Source organism: Kwoniella europaea, chromosome 3 (assembly GCF_036810445.1).
Source record: "Kwoniella europaea PYCC6329 chromosome 3, complete sequence".
Lineage (NCBI taxonomy): Eukaryota > Fungi > Basidiomycota > Tremellomycetes > Tremellales > Cryptococcaceae > Kwoniella > Kwoniella europaea.
Genome location: NC_089489.1, coordinates 1,381,686 through 1,402,735, shown reverse-complemented (window position 1 = coordinate 1,402,735; position 21,050 = coordinate 1,381,686). Strand labels below are relative to the sequence as shown.

Sequence of the window (21,050 nt, the reverse complement as noted above, 5' to 3'; positions counted from 1 at the left end):
GGACGTCAATCGAGATGGAGAAAAGAACATTCGTAAGAGAATTGCAGTTCATTGCGAGGGTGGGAGTGGATTATTGCGTTGTATATATAGATCATACAATTGTGATGAATTTACAATTATGCTGCTGTAAATACCTGCTGCTCCTGGGTACGATCCTTCATCACATCATGATATGGACTGAGTATCAGATAAGAAACGGATGTGTCGTATTCACTTGATTGTGGTTGCATGGGTTTAGCAACGCGATTGCTGTCTCTCTAACGATGATGTCTCTATTTGTACAGTGTATAATATAGTATGGAATCTAATCTATTTGAGCAATCTATATAACAACGACCGTTCCAACTCTTAATGATATATATGGAAAATATCCCTTAATCAACATATATTATAATTGCTTGAGTTTGCACCACCAAGATCATCTCATCTACTCTTCAATTCTTCTATTCACTCTACCACCTATATCTCCTTTTTCACCTCCGCTGTATAATCTACAAGCTCAGGAGGCACACTAGGTTTCCTACCCACTTCCAACATCTTCTTACATCTATCAATCTCATAACATCTCTCCCTAGTACCCTTCTTCAATTTAGGTATCTTACCGTCATTATTCTTGACCACTTCATCGAACATCGCTTTGAGATCCCGGGAGAGGTATCTACCTAATTGTGAAAGGGCGTAGGGGAGCTTCATATCGTCTGGTATACTGCAAGAAACCATAAAGTCAGCATGATTCTCTAGGGTTCATTTTTCTCCGATGAGAGGAATTTCGAGCTTGTTGGACTTGAAACGGGATGGTGTATGATGTGTTATTGATCTGTGTGAAAAGGTCACTTACTACCTCTCTATTGACGTCGCCATAGCTCTCCTAACGGCATCTTCAAGATCCGTATAATTATGAGCGAAATACTTGTACACGTATGGTTCACCTAATGCAATGGCTGGACCATGTTGTGACCAGCTGAAAACAATCTAAAAAACATCAGCTACCCTGTACTCTTCATCGAGGTAGATGAGAATCATATGGTTGGGGTTGATGTTGTAAGAGACGAGACTAACCTGGAATACAGCCACCATCCGTCCATCCTGTAATCCTGCTCGAAATACGGCATGACCACCGGTGTAGCTTGACATCTGTGATGAAACCAGCAAACATAAGATACCTAACCTTCTCGTTCTAGTTCGGACACTGCTCACAAAGAAGTATATATGCTCGGACTGATAGGTGGCGCACCCATCCCCACCAGAGCTTTCACACTCCCGACCAAAGTTTCATAGTCTTCCCTAGTCTGTTTACCCATCGTAACTAATCCATCAGGTAAAGGTTTACCCTCTTCTTCCTCTACCGTTGAGAGAAGTTCGAAGTCAGGTACTTGAGATAGGTTGGTCCAGAATTCAGGAGGGGAGACATAGTGGTAGTGGAAGTATGCTAATTCACACAATGAGATGATCAATGTCGATATTTACTCTAGCTAGGTCCGTCGTATCATCTACATTGGAATGCGAATACGGCTGACACTCGAGTATTGAGAAATGATCACTCACACGACCTCTTTGCTAAGATCAAGGCGGCATTCCTCCTTTCCTCGTGAGGCTTAATGGGCATCTTCAAACAATATTCTTCGAGGGAGTATGGTAGATGGAAATGACCACCGGGCAGAGGCCAGGGACTATTCAAACCAAATGATTGATAAACTATTATCAGCTAGCTTCTTGTGATTTCTGATATCATCTGATCTCTTGAAACATGAAACTCACGTAGCTATCCATTCTTGTCCTAGGGGATGATAACTCCAATCACCATCTTCCGTTAATCCCCACCAGTATCGATTATTTGAAGTTTCACGAGGTCTAGATCCCCACTAAAGTATTCCATCATCGACCATATCAGTCACCTAACTTATTCACATCATAGGAGAAATTTGATGATACTCACATAATCGACGATTGCCAATGCCCATATGGGTATAACGCCCCTTTCTTCATCTGGTACACCTGTCGATAGATCCTCTGCATCTTCCGGAGGGGTGTAATGATCTTTTGCTATACATCGTGGGTCGGTAACGCACGAAACGGTATCGAGATCACTATTCCAGATGAGATGACTAAGATAGGAAGAACAAAACGTATATGAGCCTTCAGTCTCAAGGTAGTGTTGCGACAGGCTATGAAGGGTTTGTTCTGTGGACACTCACTATACATCTGGCATCATCTCTGCTACTTCTATCCAGTTGAGGTATGGTCCCACGGCGATGAAAGAGTATCCGAGCATTCGAAGTTGTTTTGTCTGCGATATTTTTAGTTCGTAGATTAGCATTTGCTAGAATGTAGAGTATGTTTGCAAATGACTGTTGCCAAATTGGTGATTCAAGTGAAAGAAAGCAAGGGCTTGTGATCACTCACCACCGAACTTTGCCATATCACTTCACCGGTTGTAGCTCCCGTTATCACTTCAGCAGTATACCACCATCCGGACAATATCAATGGTTTCTCATGGCATGGTTTCCAATTTGGATCTGTGACTGGTAAGAAGCATTCCGAGATGTTTCGGAGAGTATCGATATTATGCTGTTTAGTGAAATACCAGTGGGGACTGTCACAAATGATTAGACGATATAATCAGCTCATTGAAAACAAGTATTGTGAAAGTGAACCAAAGAATATACAGGTGGTATGTAGGTAGGTGACACCAACTGACTGTTCAGATTTCTCTTCCCTCTCCAAAACTCTCATAGTCTGTCTATACTGTCTAGCTTTCAAGCATCCAGGTGAATCTTGATCCTCCGAATTCAGGGGATTGAATCCTTTACATTCCTTCGATTCAACTTTTTGCAAGTCAACCAACCAACCTTTTACCTGATTTGGTAAACCGTCTACTATACCTTGTGCTTTATCGCTCGACCATTCTTTGAACCTGTCCAAATTGTCCAATGAACCCTGTTGAACTTTCGGATGGAGTCCCAATATGAGGAATGATAGTGCGAATAGACTGAGGACGAGAAAACATAGATTACGACGTTGAGAGAAACTTCGAGAGATTGGCTTGGGGAGGGGGAGAGGGAGAGGGTTGGAGTACTGGCGAGGAAGCATTGTATGAACTCTAGGTCGTTGGGACGAGAGGGTAAAGAGAAATGGAAATAATGGTGTTGATATTGATGGAGAGAAGAAGAGTGCCTAGTGATGGCTACTTCTATATATTTAGCTTGGTTCGTTGAACTGAAGAGCCAAAATAGAATCTTCCCCTTGTTTGAGGTATTGTACTTGTGGTAGATGATCAATGTTGTCGAATTGAGAGTAGACTTGAGAGTCAGAGATCAGTTAGTTGCCATTGTAGCTATATATATAGTCTAGCTCGAAAGAACACCCAAAGGGAGTCCAGCTTTCTTTTCATTCCATTGTGCGTGTCGCTTTCCTTTTGGTAAGACAGCTGGGTAGAAGGGAAATGGGAAAAAGGGAGATCAAAGGGATCTGAGAGTGACTGGCAGCTACAGTAAGTAGCTTGGATGACATCTAGGTGATTGGTTATTCGCTTCCCATCCGTATCAATATCGCACATACCACCCACCCCTCCTCATCCCTTCCCGCATCAATATCGTTTGTCCTGGTCGTTGTTGATCGTGTATTTAGCACTTTGAACCTTACCCTTGGTGCCCTTTTGAGTTACGTTTCAACTTGATTCCATCTCATTGACTTACCCGTAACACACCAAATGGTCAGTGCGTTAATCTGATGGATTGTTTGTGTGTGTTACAGGTTGATTGATCGTCAGTGATCCCTGTTCTTCGGGCTTATCACCCTGCCCTTGCCAAATGTAAAGACAGATTGGCGCTGATCAGCTCGGTCCTGGGAGGTCCAGAAGTAAAGAAAGGACCGCATTCTCTCTGCCTCCGAGACCAAGCCTTCTTGCTTTCGTCGATATGGTTTCAAGAACAACAGCGAGTAAAGCTCGACGATACCGGCACTAACAGACACGCTCGGACATTTTAGCACGATGGGGGTCTTTCACGCGAGGTTACCTTCCCACGGTGGCTACGTTCAACGCGATGGAGGCCGCTTTGGGATCGTCACCCGTGCGATGCTGAGCTCGGCCTTAGGGCATAACATAACATGGTCAAAATACATAACATAAGTTAATGACCATGTTAACGTAAACATACCACCACTTTAGTAGCCCAGTAAAAACGTCACTGGATCATGTCCACTTGATTTGACCACCCACCATCTCCAAACATCAGCAGTACCGTGGAAACATACAGCAGCAGAACATCCGGAGCTTACAAACAGCATCTACATTGGCGATCTTACCATCTCACCCCATTCCTATCTGCCACTGAACATATCAACATCGCCTTTAGCCTTCTACCGTGACACAACCCCCAAGAACAACACCAATATGTCAGGCTTCCTACGTAAAGCTTCTTTATCCAGGAAGAAAGGTCTTAACGGAGATGATTCCACTTCTACTTCTCCTCGGGGTCCATCATCAAGGACCGACAGACCACCCAAGTCGAGGAGTGTCAGTGAAGCCAGCGAGATGAAGGCGAATGAGAATGGTGATAAGATCAAGAAGAAGCATAGGTATGTCTGTTCATCTTCCGTCATATGAACTGCGTTGACTTCACTGACGATCGGTGGAAAGTACGAGGAAGAGACTCTCATCATTGTTCTCCTCATCAACCTCATTATCATCAATGGTCTCCGACAGGGGTGATCGAGATTCTTCACCCAGTACATCCATAAGACCATCATCCAATCTGAACGTATCGGCTTCAACATCGGGCACATCGACACCTACCAGTTCAGTGTCCAAACAACTGAACGGCAAAGATCTTCAAAATGGAATAAGTAATCTTAGACTGGGTACGACCACCAATCAAATACCCATCTCACCGTCCGATTCGATCAGATCATCACCTACCGATAGTAATAGCAATTCCACATCTGCTGGGCCACCTATCCAACCTGTGCATGCATCCACCTCGACCTCGACCTCCACTCCACCTCAAACACAAAGCAAGCCAATTAGGAAACGTACGCCGAGCATGTATTCACAATGGGACTTGGAACAAGTTGGCCTAGACTCAGATTCGGAAGATGAAGATGATGATGAGGCGTTTTTGACTCCTTCGGAAGGGTTGAGTGAAGTTGAAGAAGGTGATGAGGACGAGGAGGATCACAATGCTGAAGCTAAGAAGAAACATGAGAAAGATATACTTCTTGCAGCTTCTTCCAAGAATGATAGTACCCTTCCACCTCTTACTTCCAACTCGGCAACCCAAGGTCAAGGTCAATCAATAGCAGATTCATCACAAGTTGCTAAAGGAACTGTAGTATCTCAGGAGAAAGATGTGTACGGTACGGGCCCATCGACTATCAAACGATCTAAACCTTCCATCCAAGAAACAAAGGTACAAAGTCGTCAAGGTGGATTACACGCTACGAAAGCAGGTGCATTGGCAGTTGATCAAGATGGAGTTCTGGTCAAGGATCTGGAAATTTGTAGACAGGCTTTAAGTCTCTTCTTAACTTCTCATATGAAAGAGGCTGAAGTGTATTTGGAAGAGAGGGAACAGGAAGGTCAACATTTGTATATTCAATCTGCCCAGGGTATAATCGAGGCGTTGAAGGTGAGTTCTCTTATCGATCTCACTTGTTCACCTATTCCCAAATATACGATCTCATTTCAAGAGTTACAACTCATGACCAACGGCAATCATACCCCATATGGGCAACTGCTAATGGTATGCTCTGTCTCTTTAGGGGATGATGACATTCGACGCAAACGATCTTGCCTCCGCTTTAGAGATATGCAAAGCCACCTCCGTTACTGCCTCTGCCCTTCGACGACCTACCGACTCGTTAGTCTCGAGATTCGTCAAGGCTGGAGCGGGCGTGGCTAGAGTCAAGTCGATGTCGGCATTAGAAAGACATGCAGAGTTGGTATACGCCGAGACGAGTTTGATGAAAGCTTTGTTGGCTATTGTTAGTGGAGGTGATTGGTTGGGTTTGATTAGAGAAGCGTACGTGAACCTCACTTTTATAGTCTTAACAGCTATACAACTGTAGATGTCGTCGTTATCGATAGCTGACATATTCTTTCGGATTATGTGAACTTCAGACTGAATATGCGAGCTGCCCATGGTATATATCACGTGTTACAGCAGTACCTCGAAGATGCAGATAAGAATGGTTATGATGATAACATCGATACGGATTTCCGATCTGTACGCATAACTCTTAAGAACTGGAAATGAGAAGGAGACTGAAGCTGAATATTTATATGACCGCTATAGGGTGTTGTCCTAGGTGCAGGAACCAGTTCCCTGATGCTTTCTCTGCTACCTAGTAAAGTGATGAAGGTGAGTTTCCACTGACAATTCATTCCCTCCATGGACAATTGATCTGATGCCCGGATCTTGTATAGATCGCCTCGTTATTGGGCTATGGAGGAGACAAAGAGACCGCTTTGACGACCTTGTACTCCGCTGGAGGGTGGCATAGAGGAGTCGAAAAGCCAGATTACGACGAGTCGAACGAAGGTCTCAGAAGACCTGTCTGCGATCTGATACTCCTGACTTTCCATTTGGTCATTTCCACTTTGATGTGAGTAAAAGCTTTTTCCACGACGGAACGCAAGGAATTGTAAACTTACAATACATATCGGATTATAGGCCCGTAACGGGGATTGATGTTCCGATGGCTAAAAATATCCTGGCCTATAATTTGAGGAGGTATCCAGATGGTAAGTGTACAATTTGCATTCGTATCTTGAATACTTAGCTGATGATGATCCTGCGCGTAGGTGTCTTCTTCCTTTACTTCCAGGCCAGATCATTTACCGCTCAATGTCAACCTGAAGCAGCCAATCGTACGTTCAACCCATTTAGAACTCATCGCACTTGATCGAAAGCAGTTTGAGCTGACTGTGTGCTTATTCTAATGCTCAGGCTCCTTACAGAAGGCTTTAGACTCGAATCTGGAGTATATCCAATTACAGCATATGTGTCTTGTGAGTGTAAAGATCCCCACAAGAGCGAGGCAAGGCTGATCGTATTTCTCATTGTGAACAGTGGGACTACGCATGTAACTTCATGATGTTATCGAATTGGAAAGGAGCATTGGACTGTTTCAGTATATTGAAAGAGGAATAGAGCGGTATACACTTAGTGAGTTGAATAAGGTTCCCAATCTCTCAACATAATCACAATCATGATAGGTAGAACATGTCCAACTGATATCATCAATCTTTGACAGTGCCGCTGCTGCTTCCCTTGTTCAACTTGCCCAAGAAGAAGATGGAGATTCAACAGCGAAATTGAAGGAAGCTGAGAAGTTCATGACGCAAATCCCTAAGTTGACAAAGAAGATTGCTGGTAAATCGTTGCCTATCGAGGTGAGTTCCATCTATTTGGGTAGATTATCCCTCCTTTGCACGGTATATCAATACCTACTCCAAGTGTCTATTCTGGGAGGAGGGGAGACTCACCAGCTTCTATAAACCTAATAACGGCATTCTGACTTCTTTATATTCTGAATTGAAAGAAACTCGTTTCTCGGAAAGCACGTAAATTCCATTCACAGAACAACAAATTGTTCCTGCCTGCGATGGAACTAGCATATGTCTTTGGATCTTTATCGAATACACCAAGAAGGAGTTTATTGGACTCTTGGTTACCTCGTATCAACAAAGCCCTGAAGGCTTTGGATGGGGTGGAGCCGGAGAACTATGGGAATGGACATGAGTACTGGGATGGTGAGTTGTCACTCCGCTTCCATTTGCCTCAGTATATCAATGCTAGTGCTGGAATATTGTTGAATGTATAGATTACTGCCTTGGCCATTTCCTTAGAGGAATGTGTCAATTCATCTCGCGATATCAGGTAAGCTTTGCCCCAACTCCCAACTCAGAATTCTATTGGTGCTGATACGTTTATCGATACATAGCCACCAGACGCAGCACCTGAAGCTACTACGAAATCACCTTCCGATCCATCAGATGACGAGTTGGATAAAGGTGCTGAAAGGGATCTCCAAGCTGTGATAAGGCATGGACCGGATGTTCAGGTGGGTCTCATCTATCACCCCACAAACCCATCTAGTGGAAGATGAGTGAGCTAATATACTGTATTGTGATTACGATCACAGCTCGACCATTATATACTGTTTCACTGCTATTACGAACTTGGTAGATTGTACGCTAGGAGAGGTGATGACGAACAGGCTAAATACCATTTCGAGGTGGTCATGGCTGGTGAGTCAAATCATACTCACGAACGCACTAATTTTCTTATGGGAAGATGTTGATTGTGGTTCTATGGTGTATCAGGAAAATTACCAGATCATAATACATATATGGCCAAGGCGAATGGGAAGTATTCATTGGAAGGTGCGCTGTTGTTGAAGACTCATGCTGCCTTGAGTGGTGTCAAGGATAAAGAGAAAGTGGGGAAATAAGGGCTGTACAACTTCGAATATTAACAGGAATCGGATAGAATATTGTTGGACTGAAAAAAAAAAGATGGACAAGATTCCCATTTTTCGGTTTCGGATAAAAGGTCATTGAGGTAGAATGTGAAAGAAGGATCTTAATTAGTATTTGATGAAGATCGTAACTACAGTTACCAGCAAGCCAAGAGGTTTGGAAATTGGAAAGGAAACTTGATACAAAAGATTGTATAATAGTAATCACAACAGCATAGGACTATAATCTATTTGATCAACTATTTGATAGGAGTATTCTCATTTGAATATAGAATGATTATGGTGCATCGTACTGTAGTGTATACGATTGAACTGAATAAGATCGGATTGGTTGAATGCACTTGTTAAATTCGAGATGATCTTGCATCCGTGGCAACGTAGCATTGCGATTATAGACAGAGAATTGACCTGTTACTATCATACACGCTGTGCAGTTGGCTTCACAAGCAGATAATTTATTTGATCCGGTAGCAAGAGGTTCACCCGGCTCGATCGGCCCTTCGTCGCTTTGTTCCGAGCATCAAGGAGGGAGGGCATTTCGAAAGACTAAGTTACTGCAGATTTAGAGTACTCGTGTATTGAGTCATACTCTATCTCAATTACAAGAAAATATCCTCCAGATATATAAAGCATCTGATTCATCATCATCCTCATTTTTATCGTAATCGGATATTATCATATCTTTTAGTCATCCACTAATTTGTTCATTTTTACTTGATCAGTAAGTCTAATCTGAATAACTTAACATCCAAATTTACAATACCATCAATCCTTCTTTACTCCCCTCGCCACCAACTCATTCCAACCTTCCATACGATACATAACTACCGTACAGTACTCTACTGTATAGCAATCACAACAGGCTGACACCCACTTCTATCAATCCTGACATTTCCACTACTTGACAACAGTGTACAACTCCTCAGAGAAAGACGAGTGCGTCGTAATTATCGGACCCCGGTGGATCCAAAACAATCATCGGTGATTGTCCACACAGGATTATACCGACGAACGAGAAGAAGGGCGAATGTGTGGTGATTATTGGTCCGGATGGGAAGAAGACTATCATATTGGGGATTGTCCAGAGGATGAATATCATTAATTCAAGTGAATTAAGATAAAATTTGGACTTGGTGCAACCTGAAATGACATGAGATTTGAGTTGACGTTGCTGAAAATGCAAGATATACAGTAGGTTGCCAAAGGACGGATATGGTAAAATGGGAAGTATCATTATAAATTTATACAAAATTGATATACATTACATGCATGATCGAGGTAGCGAGGTAGACATCATCACAGTGCTTGATATTGGCTCTGCTACAGACATCATCAAATACCATGATCATCGTCCTTTCTAGTACAACAACATTTTCATACTTTTAGTATTCGCAATCGAACAGCCACTTCAAAAGTCAAGTTAAGTCCTAGAGAAGACCTAGCTTCTCCGAGGGTATACATCACGGTACGATACAGTACAGTACAGTTCGTCCCTCTCTCTTTCGTAACAGCAGCGCTCTGTAACGCATCGCACTCCCCAGCGATGGCATATGTGAGATCAAAAGAAGATAGCTGTTCTTCCTTTGGTCATTCGTCATTTCACAAAGGATATCACATTGTACTGTACACGAAGCTACGAGATATCAATCTGACAAGGGCAGTATTGTCTTCTGGCAGTTCTTATATAAAGCTGGGCTGTGCTCATGAATTTCTCAACAATACTTTATCCTCTCACCCACATCCACCTATCCCCCACTTCGCCACAAATCTATTTCTACATACACAGCACTCTTACTGGACTCATCACTCGACGTGCAATAACCAATCAAACCAACCACCGTGAGCTCTCCTCTCCAAATATGCATTTATTTCTCTTGTGTTGACTCTGATGGAATACACTGTAGCTCCCACAATCACAATGCAATACTTGCCCCATAGACCAGGTCATGGATTACCTCCTCCCAACCCACCTCCGTATGTGGATCCGGAAGAACCTGGTGTGCATTAGTTGAGCGAGATCTTGAACATGTATAGGAGTGGCAAATATATTACATGCATGAAGAATCGTACTGTTATATATACTCGTAATTACATTGTCCAACGCAAAGCAGAACAGCGAAAAATAGATGAACGATGATGTTGATGATGGTTTCATTGCCAGATGGTCATGTTGCTTGTTGGGTTCGTTGAAATATCGAATAAGAATTCAACGAGATGAGATGAATGAGATGTGTAGTATACAAACAGATTGAAATGAAAGATCAATGTTGAGATGAATGCGATTCTGTTTCGTTTCTTCTGGTGGGTATAAATGATGAATGAGTGAGTAATGGGAAATGCTGAACATATGAAAGTTGAAAATTGAATTGCGAAGAAGAAAGCGTGTATATCTAGACCACAGATAGGGTAAATGGTATAATGAGAAAGAAGAAAACAAATGGTAATTGAAGTTCTCTTCATGAAAGCAGTTAATGAAATTGTGATATGGGAGGAAGCAAAAAAAAGGAGACGGGGTGATAGGGAATATAGGTAACACATAAAAAGACCAAGGATCAAGGTATTTTAAGTAGTGAAGCGTTGCTCCGTGAGTGCTCCCTAGACCCCATAGGTGGAACCTTGGGGCGAAGAGTAGTCGTAGTATTGATCATCATACCCATAAGAGTAATTGGACCCGGCTAGGTGATGTGAGGTCAGCTAGTATGTTCATGTGGTAAGGACAGAAACTTACTCGAAAAGCCAGCCAGCTGAGCGGCGGCAGATCTTGATCTAACCGCCAAATTGTCGGACTACCCAGATATGAGAAGTAAGTGATCAGAATGACAAAGAGTGTTATGGGTCCCCAGCTTTGACTCACGTCGGGGAAAGGTTCCTGTGAGTGAGGAGTGATTAGTACAGTCTAACTGTCACACATCATCGGCGGAGGACTTACAGGTTTGCCCTTCATTCGACCACTTGAACTGTAGCTTTCATCAATTCATGGCCTGAAAGGAGAAAAGCCAATAGCTCACTAGAAGATTTGGGGTCTCCAAGCTTCAATGACGCCCATAACAGCGGAATTCCTATGGTGCGAGTGCTGTGATCAGCCAAGTTGAAACCTTTGTAAAAGTAGCGACTCACTTGAACTTGTTGATCAAAGCCGCTTTACCTCTACAACTGCCGTTAGTGGATGTCATACCGCTAAGGGATTGGCACTGACTGAATATCCGCATATGAGACCTAGATTAGATAGAAAATCAGCTTTCCCTTCTTGCAAGTGTACGAGTGAATTACTTACTTGGAGGACTTTCTCACTGGAGAACATGTTCCATTTCTTGCCTACTTTCGCTTCAATGAATCGGTAAAGCGCCTGCACCGAGCAGAAATTGACAAAAGCGTATCCGACCTAACAAAGTCAGCATGGATCCACCTGCTACTCAACTTACGTTGCAGCAGTTCTTGAAATCAAATCGGAGATACACAAAGTCGTACTCTCCAGGTACCACCTGAGTTTAAGATAAAGTATATCAGTCTCTTTAGCGTCGGTATATCAAGTGAGCTAACCTCTTCAAGGATATTGACGAGCTCCTGTCTTGACAATTTATTGGGTACATCTTTGATCATGACCGTTGTTCGTGGGTCAAGCCCTTTCAAGTGGAATAGAAGTCAGCTATCCAGTATTCATTTCTTAACAGCAAGGTAACATACCCGATAAAATCCTTTCGGGGAACACTCTGTTATGAGCAGGGATAGCCTTTCTGTCATTAGCATTCCAATGACCACCGATACCTTGACCTTGTCTAGCTCGAGCTTCGATATCAGCGTTGTTGATCAGACCTTCAACAGTACCAGGTTCGTGCAGTCTTCTGCTGAGGGCAAGAAGGTGAGCAGGGGTTTCGTATCCTGATTGAGAGCCCACAGCGGAAGTCCTGGTCCAGCTTTGAGGAGTGGAGTATGCACTAGTATGGCGAGTTTGAGAAGCCGTAGAATAAATTGAAGATGGTTTTCGAGAATTGAAAACGTCCGAGTCACTACTGATTCGACTGAAAGGAGCTGTTCTTGGGGTATGGATCGGACTGCTGGCTTCAGTCGAGGTTGTGTAACCGAACACGTCCGAAGAAGCTATGGAGTCGGATTGACTACGAGTTGAGGATCCGCCTGGTCCTAATCTTCCCGGGAAGTACGCAGCTGAACCGAGAGTATATTTTGAAGAGTTAGCTGTAGCCAAAGCCGGGTTCGCCGTTGAGTGAAGGTATGAAACCGAGATCAGAGCTTGTTGGGCTTTTTGGCCATCAAGCAAACTGACAGCTTGCGCTGCATGTCGAGCGTCGAAGTACTCGGCAATGAAGCACTGTTACAGTTGGCAGAAATGTCAGCATACGAAGACTGAACATGGAGGAAAAACGTACTCTTCCTGTATGACCAATTTCGTCCAAGCGTTGCAGTTCCCCAAACATTGATAAAGTTTTCTTCGAGAGCAATCAGTATGATTAGCATTACCCAAAGACTTCGTTGAACTTGAATGTGAAGATCCACCTTCATAACATCTACAGACACACCTACTCCACCCGCAATCTCGACCTTGACGACAGATGGTGAATTTTCCCAAATGGCCTCCCACCCAGAAGAGCGACCGGTGATCTATGTCCACCTAAGTCAGCGGATAAAGAAATTGCAAGACTAAGTTATACGTACTGATTGTACCACGTGAAGGTCAGTCTTCATACAATGAAGCTGTGTGATGGGACCATCTGGTTTGAAGCGTACGGAGCTGGAATGGAGTAGGTTGTAGAGCTTCGCAGCTTCTCGAGGATCATAGAATGCGACCAATACCTGTACTAGCAAGTCAACAAAAATATCAGACCGAAGGGGAATATCCTTACAAGACCCTTGGCTTTGAGGTGCTTGATAACGATCGCTTTGAAGTTACAATTCGACTAGTTTAACAGAGTGACTTCAGAAGAGTCCCTCAGGAATGGAAATTAGGAATGCTCACTTGAACCAGATTTTTGATCTCATCTTCCGTTGTATCTCGAGGGATTTGTTGGATCTAGATAACAGTCAGTCCAATTGCAGGCAAGATCAAAGGACCTGGAGATACTTACCAGAAGATATCTCCCAATCTCGTCTGGATGCTCCTCGATCAATCCAGAAAAGGGCTGCTCTTCTTTGTTCTTCTCTTTGGAGATATATTCCCCCTCCCTTCTGATGGGTGTGGCAGGGGTAGGAGTGACCGGGAGTCTCGAGGATTGACCGGTGGACGGAGCGAATGGGGTGTAGCTGAGAGAAGGAGTGGCAGTCGTTGTTTCGGCTCGAATAGGTCGACGAGGGGTTTCAAAGTGAGGGACTATAATATATGTCAACATAGGTCAGCATGTGAAAGTAAAGAGACACTAGTAGACGAACGACTCACCTTCCTTCTTCTTCTTTGGAGTGGAGGGACCTTCGATCTCAGGTACATTCTAAAATAAGAGGATCAGCTTCATGAGAATTGATTTCAAAGATCAGATATTCACCTTTGTATATCTAGAGGATGATCCTTGATCGGCAAACGAAAGGTCACGCATTTTAGAAATGAAAGTTTCGGAGATGGCTTTGGGTTCGAAGCTGGAAGAATGAGGGTTGAGCTGAAAAAACATAGATCATCAGTATACCTCAAAGTTCAAAAGAGTGGGAACAGGATAGAATGCCAGTGTGGGAACCTGGTCGTCGATGGCGAAAAAATGCTTACCAAGCTCTTTCCATCTTCATCTTCCTTTTCCTTATCACCTTGACCCGCTTGGGCCATCTTGTGCACGGTCTTCTTACCAGCTTCGAGAGTTGGGGAAGTTGGCGTGGGGATTCTATTCGATTATAAGATGTAATCAGCATTGACGTCGTATCTCGGAAATAAGCAAGGATCCAAAGCGATACGGTGAGCGAGAGGGGAAGATGAACCACGCGATATAGAGGAAGTGAATGAGAAAGGGGTGACTAACCTCACGAGGATCGGAGACTGCTTCTTGTTCTTGCTTGGTGAGAGTGTTTGAGACTTCGCTGTATGAGCCTTCGTCGGTGTGGAAGGTAGTTCCTGAAGCTCTCGTCAGCTTGAAGTGATTGGAGGAAGACATATATTATATGAGAGTGAAGGTAGTGAAAGGAAGAAGAGGAAGATTGCAGTTGGTTGACTCACCTTGTTGAGATTGGATGTAGATGGACTAGATCCAGGTTGATGGTGAGTCGGACTTGCCGAGGGAGTGAATGGGATCGTCGTCATCGTGAAGATGAGAGTAAGGTAGTACTTTTTCTTTCAGATCAGGAAAGAAGAGGAAAGATGAAGAGAGGAGGATCAGTTGTAGATTGTGTCAGTTTTCGAGGAAGAGGAAAGTATAGGTCATAGATATTTATCCAACAGAGAAGTCTGAGGATGGTAGATTCAACGACTACGACTAGATATTGTCCTTGTTGATGTAATAGATGTATGACCACAACGATGTAAGAGAGTGAAAGTGAAGAAGATAGATGTAAATGTAAAAGAGAGAAAGAGATATGATAGAAGGAAGATGAGGTATAAATACCTTTGATCTTTCAATCGGTCGATGACAAGTTGACCCTGACCGGAATCCTCTAATTCTCCCTCATGAATCGTATGAGTTGTGAGTTGTGTGTGTTTGATGATGGGATATCAGGTTTGCTGGAATTCTCGAATTGATATTGGCAAAAATCAATAACACACGCGTGAAAATCGACGCACGGACCTATCTCTGTTTGGATATCCATCAAATTCTGTAAAGATTGGGGTAGACGATTGAGTACGGTGTCAAGGAAGAATAATCAATCCTATGCCAGGAGTGAATCGTAGGTGTACCTATCATCGAAAGAGGTCAAACAGCTCTCCTGGGCAGATGCCATTATCAGAAACCACCGTATGAACAGACGAGAGTGTTGGAAGGATAGAGAAAGGACGGATTTTCTCCGTTGTTGATGTGAGTGATGTTGATGGGGACAGACACAAGAATCAAAGTCAGTCGCCAAGACTTACGACTCCTTGTTTGGTGGATTGGTTAATTGAGCTAAACACGTGCTCTGATGATTTTGGTAGAAGACAGGTGATGCGCCCTTTCTGAAACAGTGTAATGACGGCTGGTGGTGAGCTGATTTCGCTACCTTAGTTATTTGTTCCAGCTGAGGTGTGTCTGACTTCATGCTTTTTCTCACAAGATGCAGGATCAAAAAGCAAACAGATAGACTCGCCTTGCATACCACTTCCATTCCCCCCGATTATATAAGAATACTACGATCCGATGTTGGTATCTACTTTCTCTTCCCTTTCTTATTCTTCCCACCACCGCCGCCGCCTCCTCCAGAAGTGTGCGAAGGTTGAGCTGTACTTCCTTGAGTGAATCCCGTTCCCATACTTTCTTTACCACCTTTCTTCTTGGCTTGAGCAGAGATGTAGGATGCACGTTGTTTGAGAGGGATCCATCGTTCGGGCTACCGTCACAAAGACAGATCAGCATTAAATGGTTTGATTTGAGTGAACTTCTACATAATACAGGAGAATAAACCTATTGCCAGAACGAAACTTACGTCTTCGGTAAAAGGTTTCCCAACAACCGCACCTTTAGGCAACTTATGTTTCCTCTTCTTCTCCCCGTCTTTGCCCTTCTTCTCTTTATCCGCTGAAGCCTTCGCATTGGAGGATGAAGCTGTGTTAGAGGCGTTGGCAGAGATAGATTTCTTATCTGTTGATGGGACTTTAGACCATCCGGTAGGTAAAGAAGGTACGCTGTTCTCCAAATCGTCCGTAGTGGATAAGTGTGTCTTATAGGTTGATGTTGCGAAAGTTTGATGGGATGTGGTGGCGTTCAGGTTGGTGAGGATATCTGAATGTTCGGAAGATGACTGAGATGAGAGGGATAAGATATCAGCATAAATCCACAACTATACGGAAAAAGAGTTGCGGATCATGATGAGGATGACTCACCGAGCTGACCTCCACTAACAGATCATCATAGATCTCCTGAGCACGTTGATACGCTCCTAATCTGTATCTCTATTGAAGGATATAACATCAGCTCATTTATCTTGCACCCAGTTAATTGAGGGTCCGACAACGCACAATTTGAGCTTCTAAGTGATGTACTTTCCTGCCTTCTTTGCCTTCTATCAATTCCAACGCCTCCTTCTCCCTATGTAATCTATAGAGACAATAGGCTCTTTCGAAATCGAACGAGTCCTTTGAGTCCTTAGGCGCGTTATCCAATAACGTTATAGCAGAAGAGTAATCGTCCGTTTGTAGATGGAGAAAGAGCAGGGTTTGATAGGCCGCTTGAGACTTTGGATCGAGTATGAGGACTGAAGAAAAGATGACCACCAACAAAAAGTTAGTGAATGCAAGACAATATATTATATCGAAGATTGCCAGACTCACTCTTCTTACAAGTCTTGATGGCATTGGTGAAATACCCATCGTCAACCTGATCGGTCAATGATCTGTACAAGTTTGGTAATCTTTCTTCTGCCGAGCGAGCTGGTCGAGGTGTGAATGTCCTACGACCTTTCGAAGGCACGACCTTGGCTGATGACATGTCGTTGCAATTTTGAAAGATGGACTAGGTGGATGTTCTGTCACTGATATATCGTCAACAATAATCTGATCCATACTTGATGAATGGGCATCCATCAATTGAATGTCCTTGCAACGAACGATACAGTACCTACCCCTCAGGCACTCTAACACGCCTGCATTTGGATGACAATTGTGTGAGCCTATCTGCGCAGTCACCCTCTAAGATCGGTGATGTCCGTTCCTCTTCTATCCTTGCGGTGACGTTGACCCGGTTGACTCGTGAGTCTGTCATACTCTCGGCCTTAGCTTGTCCCCTTCACAGCCTCAGCCTCAGCTCATCCCCGTTGCCGGCTGATGAAACAATGATAGTAGGTTAGCATCATTCCCGGTCCGAGGTACATCACGGCCGCTTCATCAACCAAGAAAAAATATCTACTTGTCTTCTTCTGCATCTTTCAGTCTATAAAAACTACATATATAAACAGTTGATACTACTGAAATTGAGCTACCGCTTATCAACAGATACCGAGCAAAGGACAAGAAAAAGAGAAGAGAAAGGAAGGCGTCGGTCCTGCTACAGTATAATTGCCATTTCAAGAATAGGTCACCTACGTAAAGCTCAATTTCACATATCACATATCATCTGTCATCTGTCATATCGTCAATACTTCGAGCCTTATCTTTCATCCACGACCCAGGCAGCAAATCCATCAATCGCATCTGTAAGATTCAGCGTCATACTCGAGCATATACAACAAGTCGCTTTCACCCGGTACATACATGTGCTAGTAGCACCAAGTCAACGCAAGAACCTGATTGACAGGTCGCCTTCACACGATCATTCTAACAGAAGAACAACGTCATAATCACAAAGTCACCTTATATACGGCATAGCGCAATAAATGGTACTCGTACATCCATCAATCAACCATCCATCCATCTTATCATAGCAAAAGCATAAGACCATCGATCATAGAGAGTTAGGTATGTATGCATACTCTCATTTCACCTCGCTACCCAATTGCCCAATTGTCAGACTTCTTGATTGGAATTGGAACCGCATTGACTGATTTCGCGATACTTTCACAGCAGGATCAACCTTAATCACTCCGTACAAGATGGGTAACGCATCCTCATCTCAATCTCAGTCATCTACCTCCGCCCCAGCTCCCTCCGCAACAGCAACATCCTCCGCTTCGACAGGTCAAGACAGTTCATCCAATGGACCTATAATCGCCCCTCAACCTATCGCTAGATCACGAGCCGGCACCGGTACAGGAACAGGTACATCAAGCAGTACAGCTTTCCATTCAGGTCTAACACCACCTGTATCACCACCTTCACCTCCTCCACCATCTACTCCAGTCCTATTACCCTACGCAGGTCACTTATCGCCTCAAAATCCGCACTGTCTATCGCATCCACAGGCACACGATTATTCGAAAAGTACAGTGACGAGGTTGATCTTAGATGGGAAGCTCGCACCGTTTTATAGGGGATTAGAGGATTTCGAAGAAGATTGGTCAGAAGATCAAATATTGAAGAATTTGAATGAGACTAGAGAAAAAGATTATGAAGAAGGTGTAGAAAATAGTTTCACGAAGAATTTGAAAGACGAGAGAGATCCACCGAATTCATCGACGGTGGGAAGTGTAGCTAAGAAGATTGGTGCAGGGTTGAATAAGCAGAAAGTACAAAGAAAGGAAGAAGAGAAAGAGGAGAGAATAAGGAGAGAGAAGAAAGCTTATAGGTTTGCGGTGGAATGTCCAATTTGTTTCCTTGTGAGTAAACGTTTCAGTTTCACTCGGCTGATCAGCTATCTTCCTTTATGGTTACTCAATCGCCTATCTGCATTTGCTGAGTGTAATCCATTTGCAGAACTACCCCCCAAACATCAATACCTCTCGATGCTGCCAACAACCCGTCTGTACAGAATGTTTTGTCCAGATCAAACGGTCCGAAGCTACCTTGACTCACCTTGAATCCGATCCAGCATGTTGTCCATTCTGTATGGAAACTGATTTCGGAGTGATCTACGAACGACCATTAAGTCCTCTGGATAGTTCTTCAAGTGTCGCCCTGGCTACTTCACCCGGATCAGAGTTTGGTGGGGATACATCGAGTTTCAGTCAGGCGTTGAGTTTGGGTAGTGAGGCAGAATTGAATGTCGGTCCAGGTATGAATCCCAAGATGAAAGAAACGATTAGAAGGAAGAGTGTCAGTTCCAAAGCTAAAGAGGTGGTCACTATCGGTATGTTCAGCTTGTGTGAGCAGTGAATTGTTGTTTTGCTGACAAATGAGACGTACAATCGGTGTAGATGAAATTCGACCTGATTGGGAAAACAAACTCAATGCTGTCAAAGCAGCAGCTGCTAGAAAGGCCTCTAGGAGAATTGTCATGAGACAGGTTAGCTATGGTCTTATTCAGATTTTGCAGCTATGAACTGACAATGAGATTTCCCTTTATAGGTTGGAGATCGCCTGATCCCCATTGGGTTTACATCGTCTCGAGCACCCGGTACAGCCGATTTCAGCATGTCGGTGGGTCAACAATCCAGTGAGCCAGGATCAAGAAGGTCAAGCAGGAGATCGTCCAACAGGGAAAGAGAATTGGAAGAAGTGAGTCAATCCATCGACACACGTAGAGTCGACAAGCTGACATGCTCTGTATAGCTAATGATTGAAGAAGCTATGAGATTATCTTTGATGGATCATGAGGACCATCAACGTAAACTCGCCGACGAACGACGTAAATCGTCCGTATCTAGCGTATCATCACCTTTAAATCCTGCCAATTCATCTGCCCCAAGTCCCGCACCAATCATCGTCACTTCCCAAGCTGGACCTGGACCTTCTACATCTTCCAGAAGGGCTAGTAATGCGGATACCAGTACGAAGAGCAAATTACTATCAAAGATTAATCACGTTAGAGCAAGAGCAAGTTCAAACGCATCGAATAAGAATGGTGGAAGTGGTGATTACAGATCTGTTACTTTTGCTGGATCATCAAGTAATACAAGCAACAACAATTCACCTAAACCTTCTCCGCCTACTTCTGCTACTCCCTCTCGAACCAATACTTCTACTTCTACTTCTAACCCTTCACCTTTGCCCATCTTAAACACGACTACGACTACGGCACCATTGGTAGTTCCTCAACCGACTAGTGCACATACCAAACATCCCAGTACTACGACTTCCGGTGGATTAAGTCCGACTTCCCCGGCACCAGTTGCTGCAGGTCCAATTACGACTTTAGCCAGTCCAGCAGCAGAACGAAATAATCACAGTCATACCCACCAAGAAGCTGGATTACCTAGATTAAGTTTAGATATGCCTGCTCTTACCCCCGATACCACCCAGAATGGGATTGGAGGGATAAAAGGTAAACAACCTGCTAGACCTACACATCTGGAGAGAATGGACAGTGAAATGAGTGAAGCGACGGTCGGACCAGGTAATTATGCTCAATTGGATAGTGACGAGGAGTAGATTGATTTGTACATGTATAGTGAGAGAAAGAAAGAGAGAAGCTGTAGAATCTGAATTTGATTGAAGAGGTTTAGGTTTACACGATTACAAATATACAATATAAATCATTTTTTGTTCTTCTTTCTTTTGGTTTTTAGTGGTTACGGTTTAGTATCTAAGTGTTTTTAGTCATTCATCATTCTCATTTGGGTATTTCATCGTTCTGTATCATCATTTTCCATTTTCCATTTTCCATTTTTTTCAATGATTATTTCTTTTTTGCTATTCGTTATGATATCGTTTTAGACATTCATGATGATGTGCATTTTCATGTACTTGTACTTGTACTTGTACAAATACAGTTATCCATCTTTGAAATTTTCAATCTTCCTTGTTTGCTTTCTGTCTTACATATCTGCTCTACCATCATTCATGGATATATCAATTTAACTTGTCAATCCCATTGTCAATCCGTCATTCCTCTCGATGAGGTACAATACTTTTTCCTCTCTGAATATTCACCGAAACTTCAACTAGATAACATTATATGAAATCATCTTCCATTTCTAGG

General features: G+C 43.4%; 5 protein-coding genes across 5 annotated transcripts; 2 read left to right on the top strand and 3 right to left on the bottom strand.

Moving 5' to 3' along the window:
- Positions 1 to 459: 459 nt before the first annotated feature.
- V865_008374 (uncharacterized protein) lies at positions 460 to 3,090 on the bottom strand (the record flags this gene model as incomplete). The annotated part of the gene is made up of 10 exons (XM_066232110.1): positions 460 to 706; positions 839 to 961; positions 1,060 to 1,134; positions 1,198 to 1,429; positions 1,546 to 1,670; positions 1,759 to 1,862; positions 1,937 to 2,105; positions 2,196 to 2,287; positions 2,404 to 2,593; positions 2,699 to 3,090. 10 exons carry the CDS (start codon positions 3,088 to 3,090, stop codon positions 460 to 462), a joined length of 1,749 nt encoding a protein of 582 aa, XP_066088207.1.
- Positions 3,091 to 4,393: 1,303 nt separating this feature from the next.
- On the top strand, positions 4,394 to 8,454 carry V865_008373 (uncharacterized protein; the record flags this gene model as incomplete). Its single annotated transcript, XM_066232109.1, has 17 exons — positions 4,394 to 4,578; positions 4,640 to 5,627; positions 5,761 to 6,020; positions 6,119 to 6,224; positions 6,294 to 6,359; positions 6,425 to 6,603; positions 6,672 to 6,742; positions 6,803 to 6,868; positions 6,948 to 7,009; positions 7,071 to 7,096; positions 7,152 to 7,166; positions 7,255 to 7,393; positions 7,543 to 7,753; positions 7,825 to 7,880; positions 7,945 to 8,064; positions 8,146 to 8,251; positions 8,327 to 8,454. 17 exons carry the CDS (start codon positions 4,394 to 4,396, stop codon positions 8,452 to 8,454), a joined length of 2,784 nt encoding a protein of 927 aa, XP_066088206.1.
- Positions 8,455 to 11,076: 2,622 nt separating this feature from the next.
- Positions 11,077 to 14,713, bottom strand: V865_008372 (uncharacterized protein; the record flags this gene model as incomplete). The annotated part of the gene is made up of 22 exons (XM_066232108.1): positions 11,077 to 11,156; positions 11,210 to 11,267; positions 11,336 to 11,350; positions 11,411 to 11,438; positions 11,490 to 11,540; positions 11,599 to 11,628; positions 11,678 to 11,697; positions 11,756 to 11,827; positions 11,904 to 11,963; positions 12,022 to 12,104; positions 12,166 to 12,808; positions 12,867 to 12,926; positions 12,994 to 13,098; positions 13,153 to 13,290; positions 13,341 to 13,394; positions 13,454 to 13,507; positions 13,563 to 13,804; positions 13,871 to 13,919; positions 13,974 to 14,084; positions 14,189 to 14,300; positions 14,436 to 14,527; positions 14,630 to 14,713. The coding sequence occupies 22 exons, from the start codon at positions 14,711 to 14,713 to the stop codon at positions 11,077 to 11,079; spliced, it is 2,241 nt and encodes a 746-aa protein (XP_066088205.1).
- Positions 14,714 to 15,750: 1,037 nt separating this feature from the next.
- Positions 15,751 to 17,027, bottom strand: V865_008371 (uncharacterized protein; the record flags this gene model as incomplete). The annotated part of the gene is made up of 5 exons (XM_066232107.1): positions 15,751 to 15,930; positions 16,027 to 16,341; positions 16,424 to 16,492; positions 16,559 to 16,794; positions 16,871 to 17,027. 5 exons carry the CDS (start codon positions 17,025 to 17,027, stop codon positions 15,751 to 15,753), a joined length of 957 nt encoding a protein of 318 aa, XP_066088204.1.
- Positions 17,028 to 18,126: 1,099 nt separating this feature from the next.
- Positions 18,127 to 20,500, top strand: V865_008370 (uncharacterized protein; the record flags this gene model as incomplete). Its single annotated transcript, XM_066232106.1, has 5 exons — positions 18,127 to 18,789; positions 18,887 to 19,259; positions 19,327 to 19,415; positions 19,478 to 19,627; positions 19,682 to 20,500. The coding sequence occupies 5 exons, from the start codon at positions 18,127 to 18,129 to the stop codon at positions 20,498 to 20,500; spliced, it is 2,094 nt and encodes a 697-aa protein (XP_066088203.1).
- Between the last annotated feature and the right edge of the window lie 550 nt (positions 20,501 to 21,050).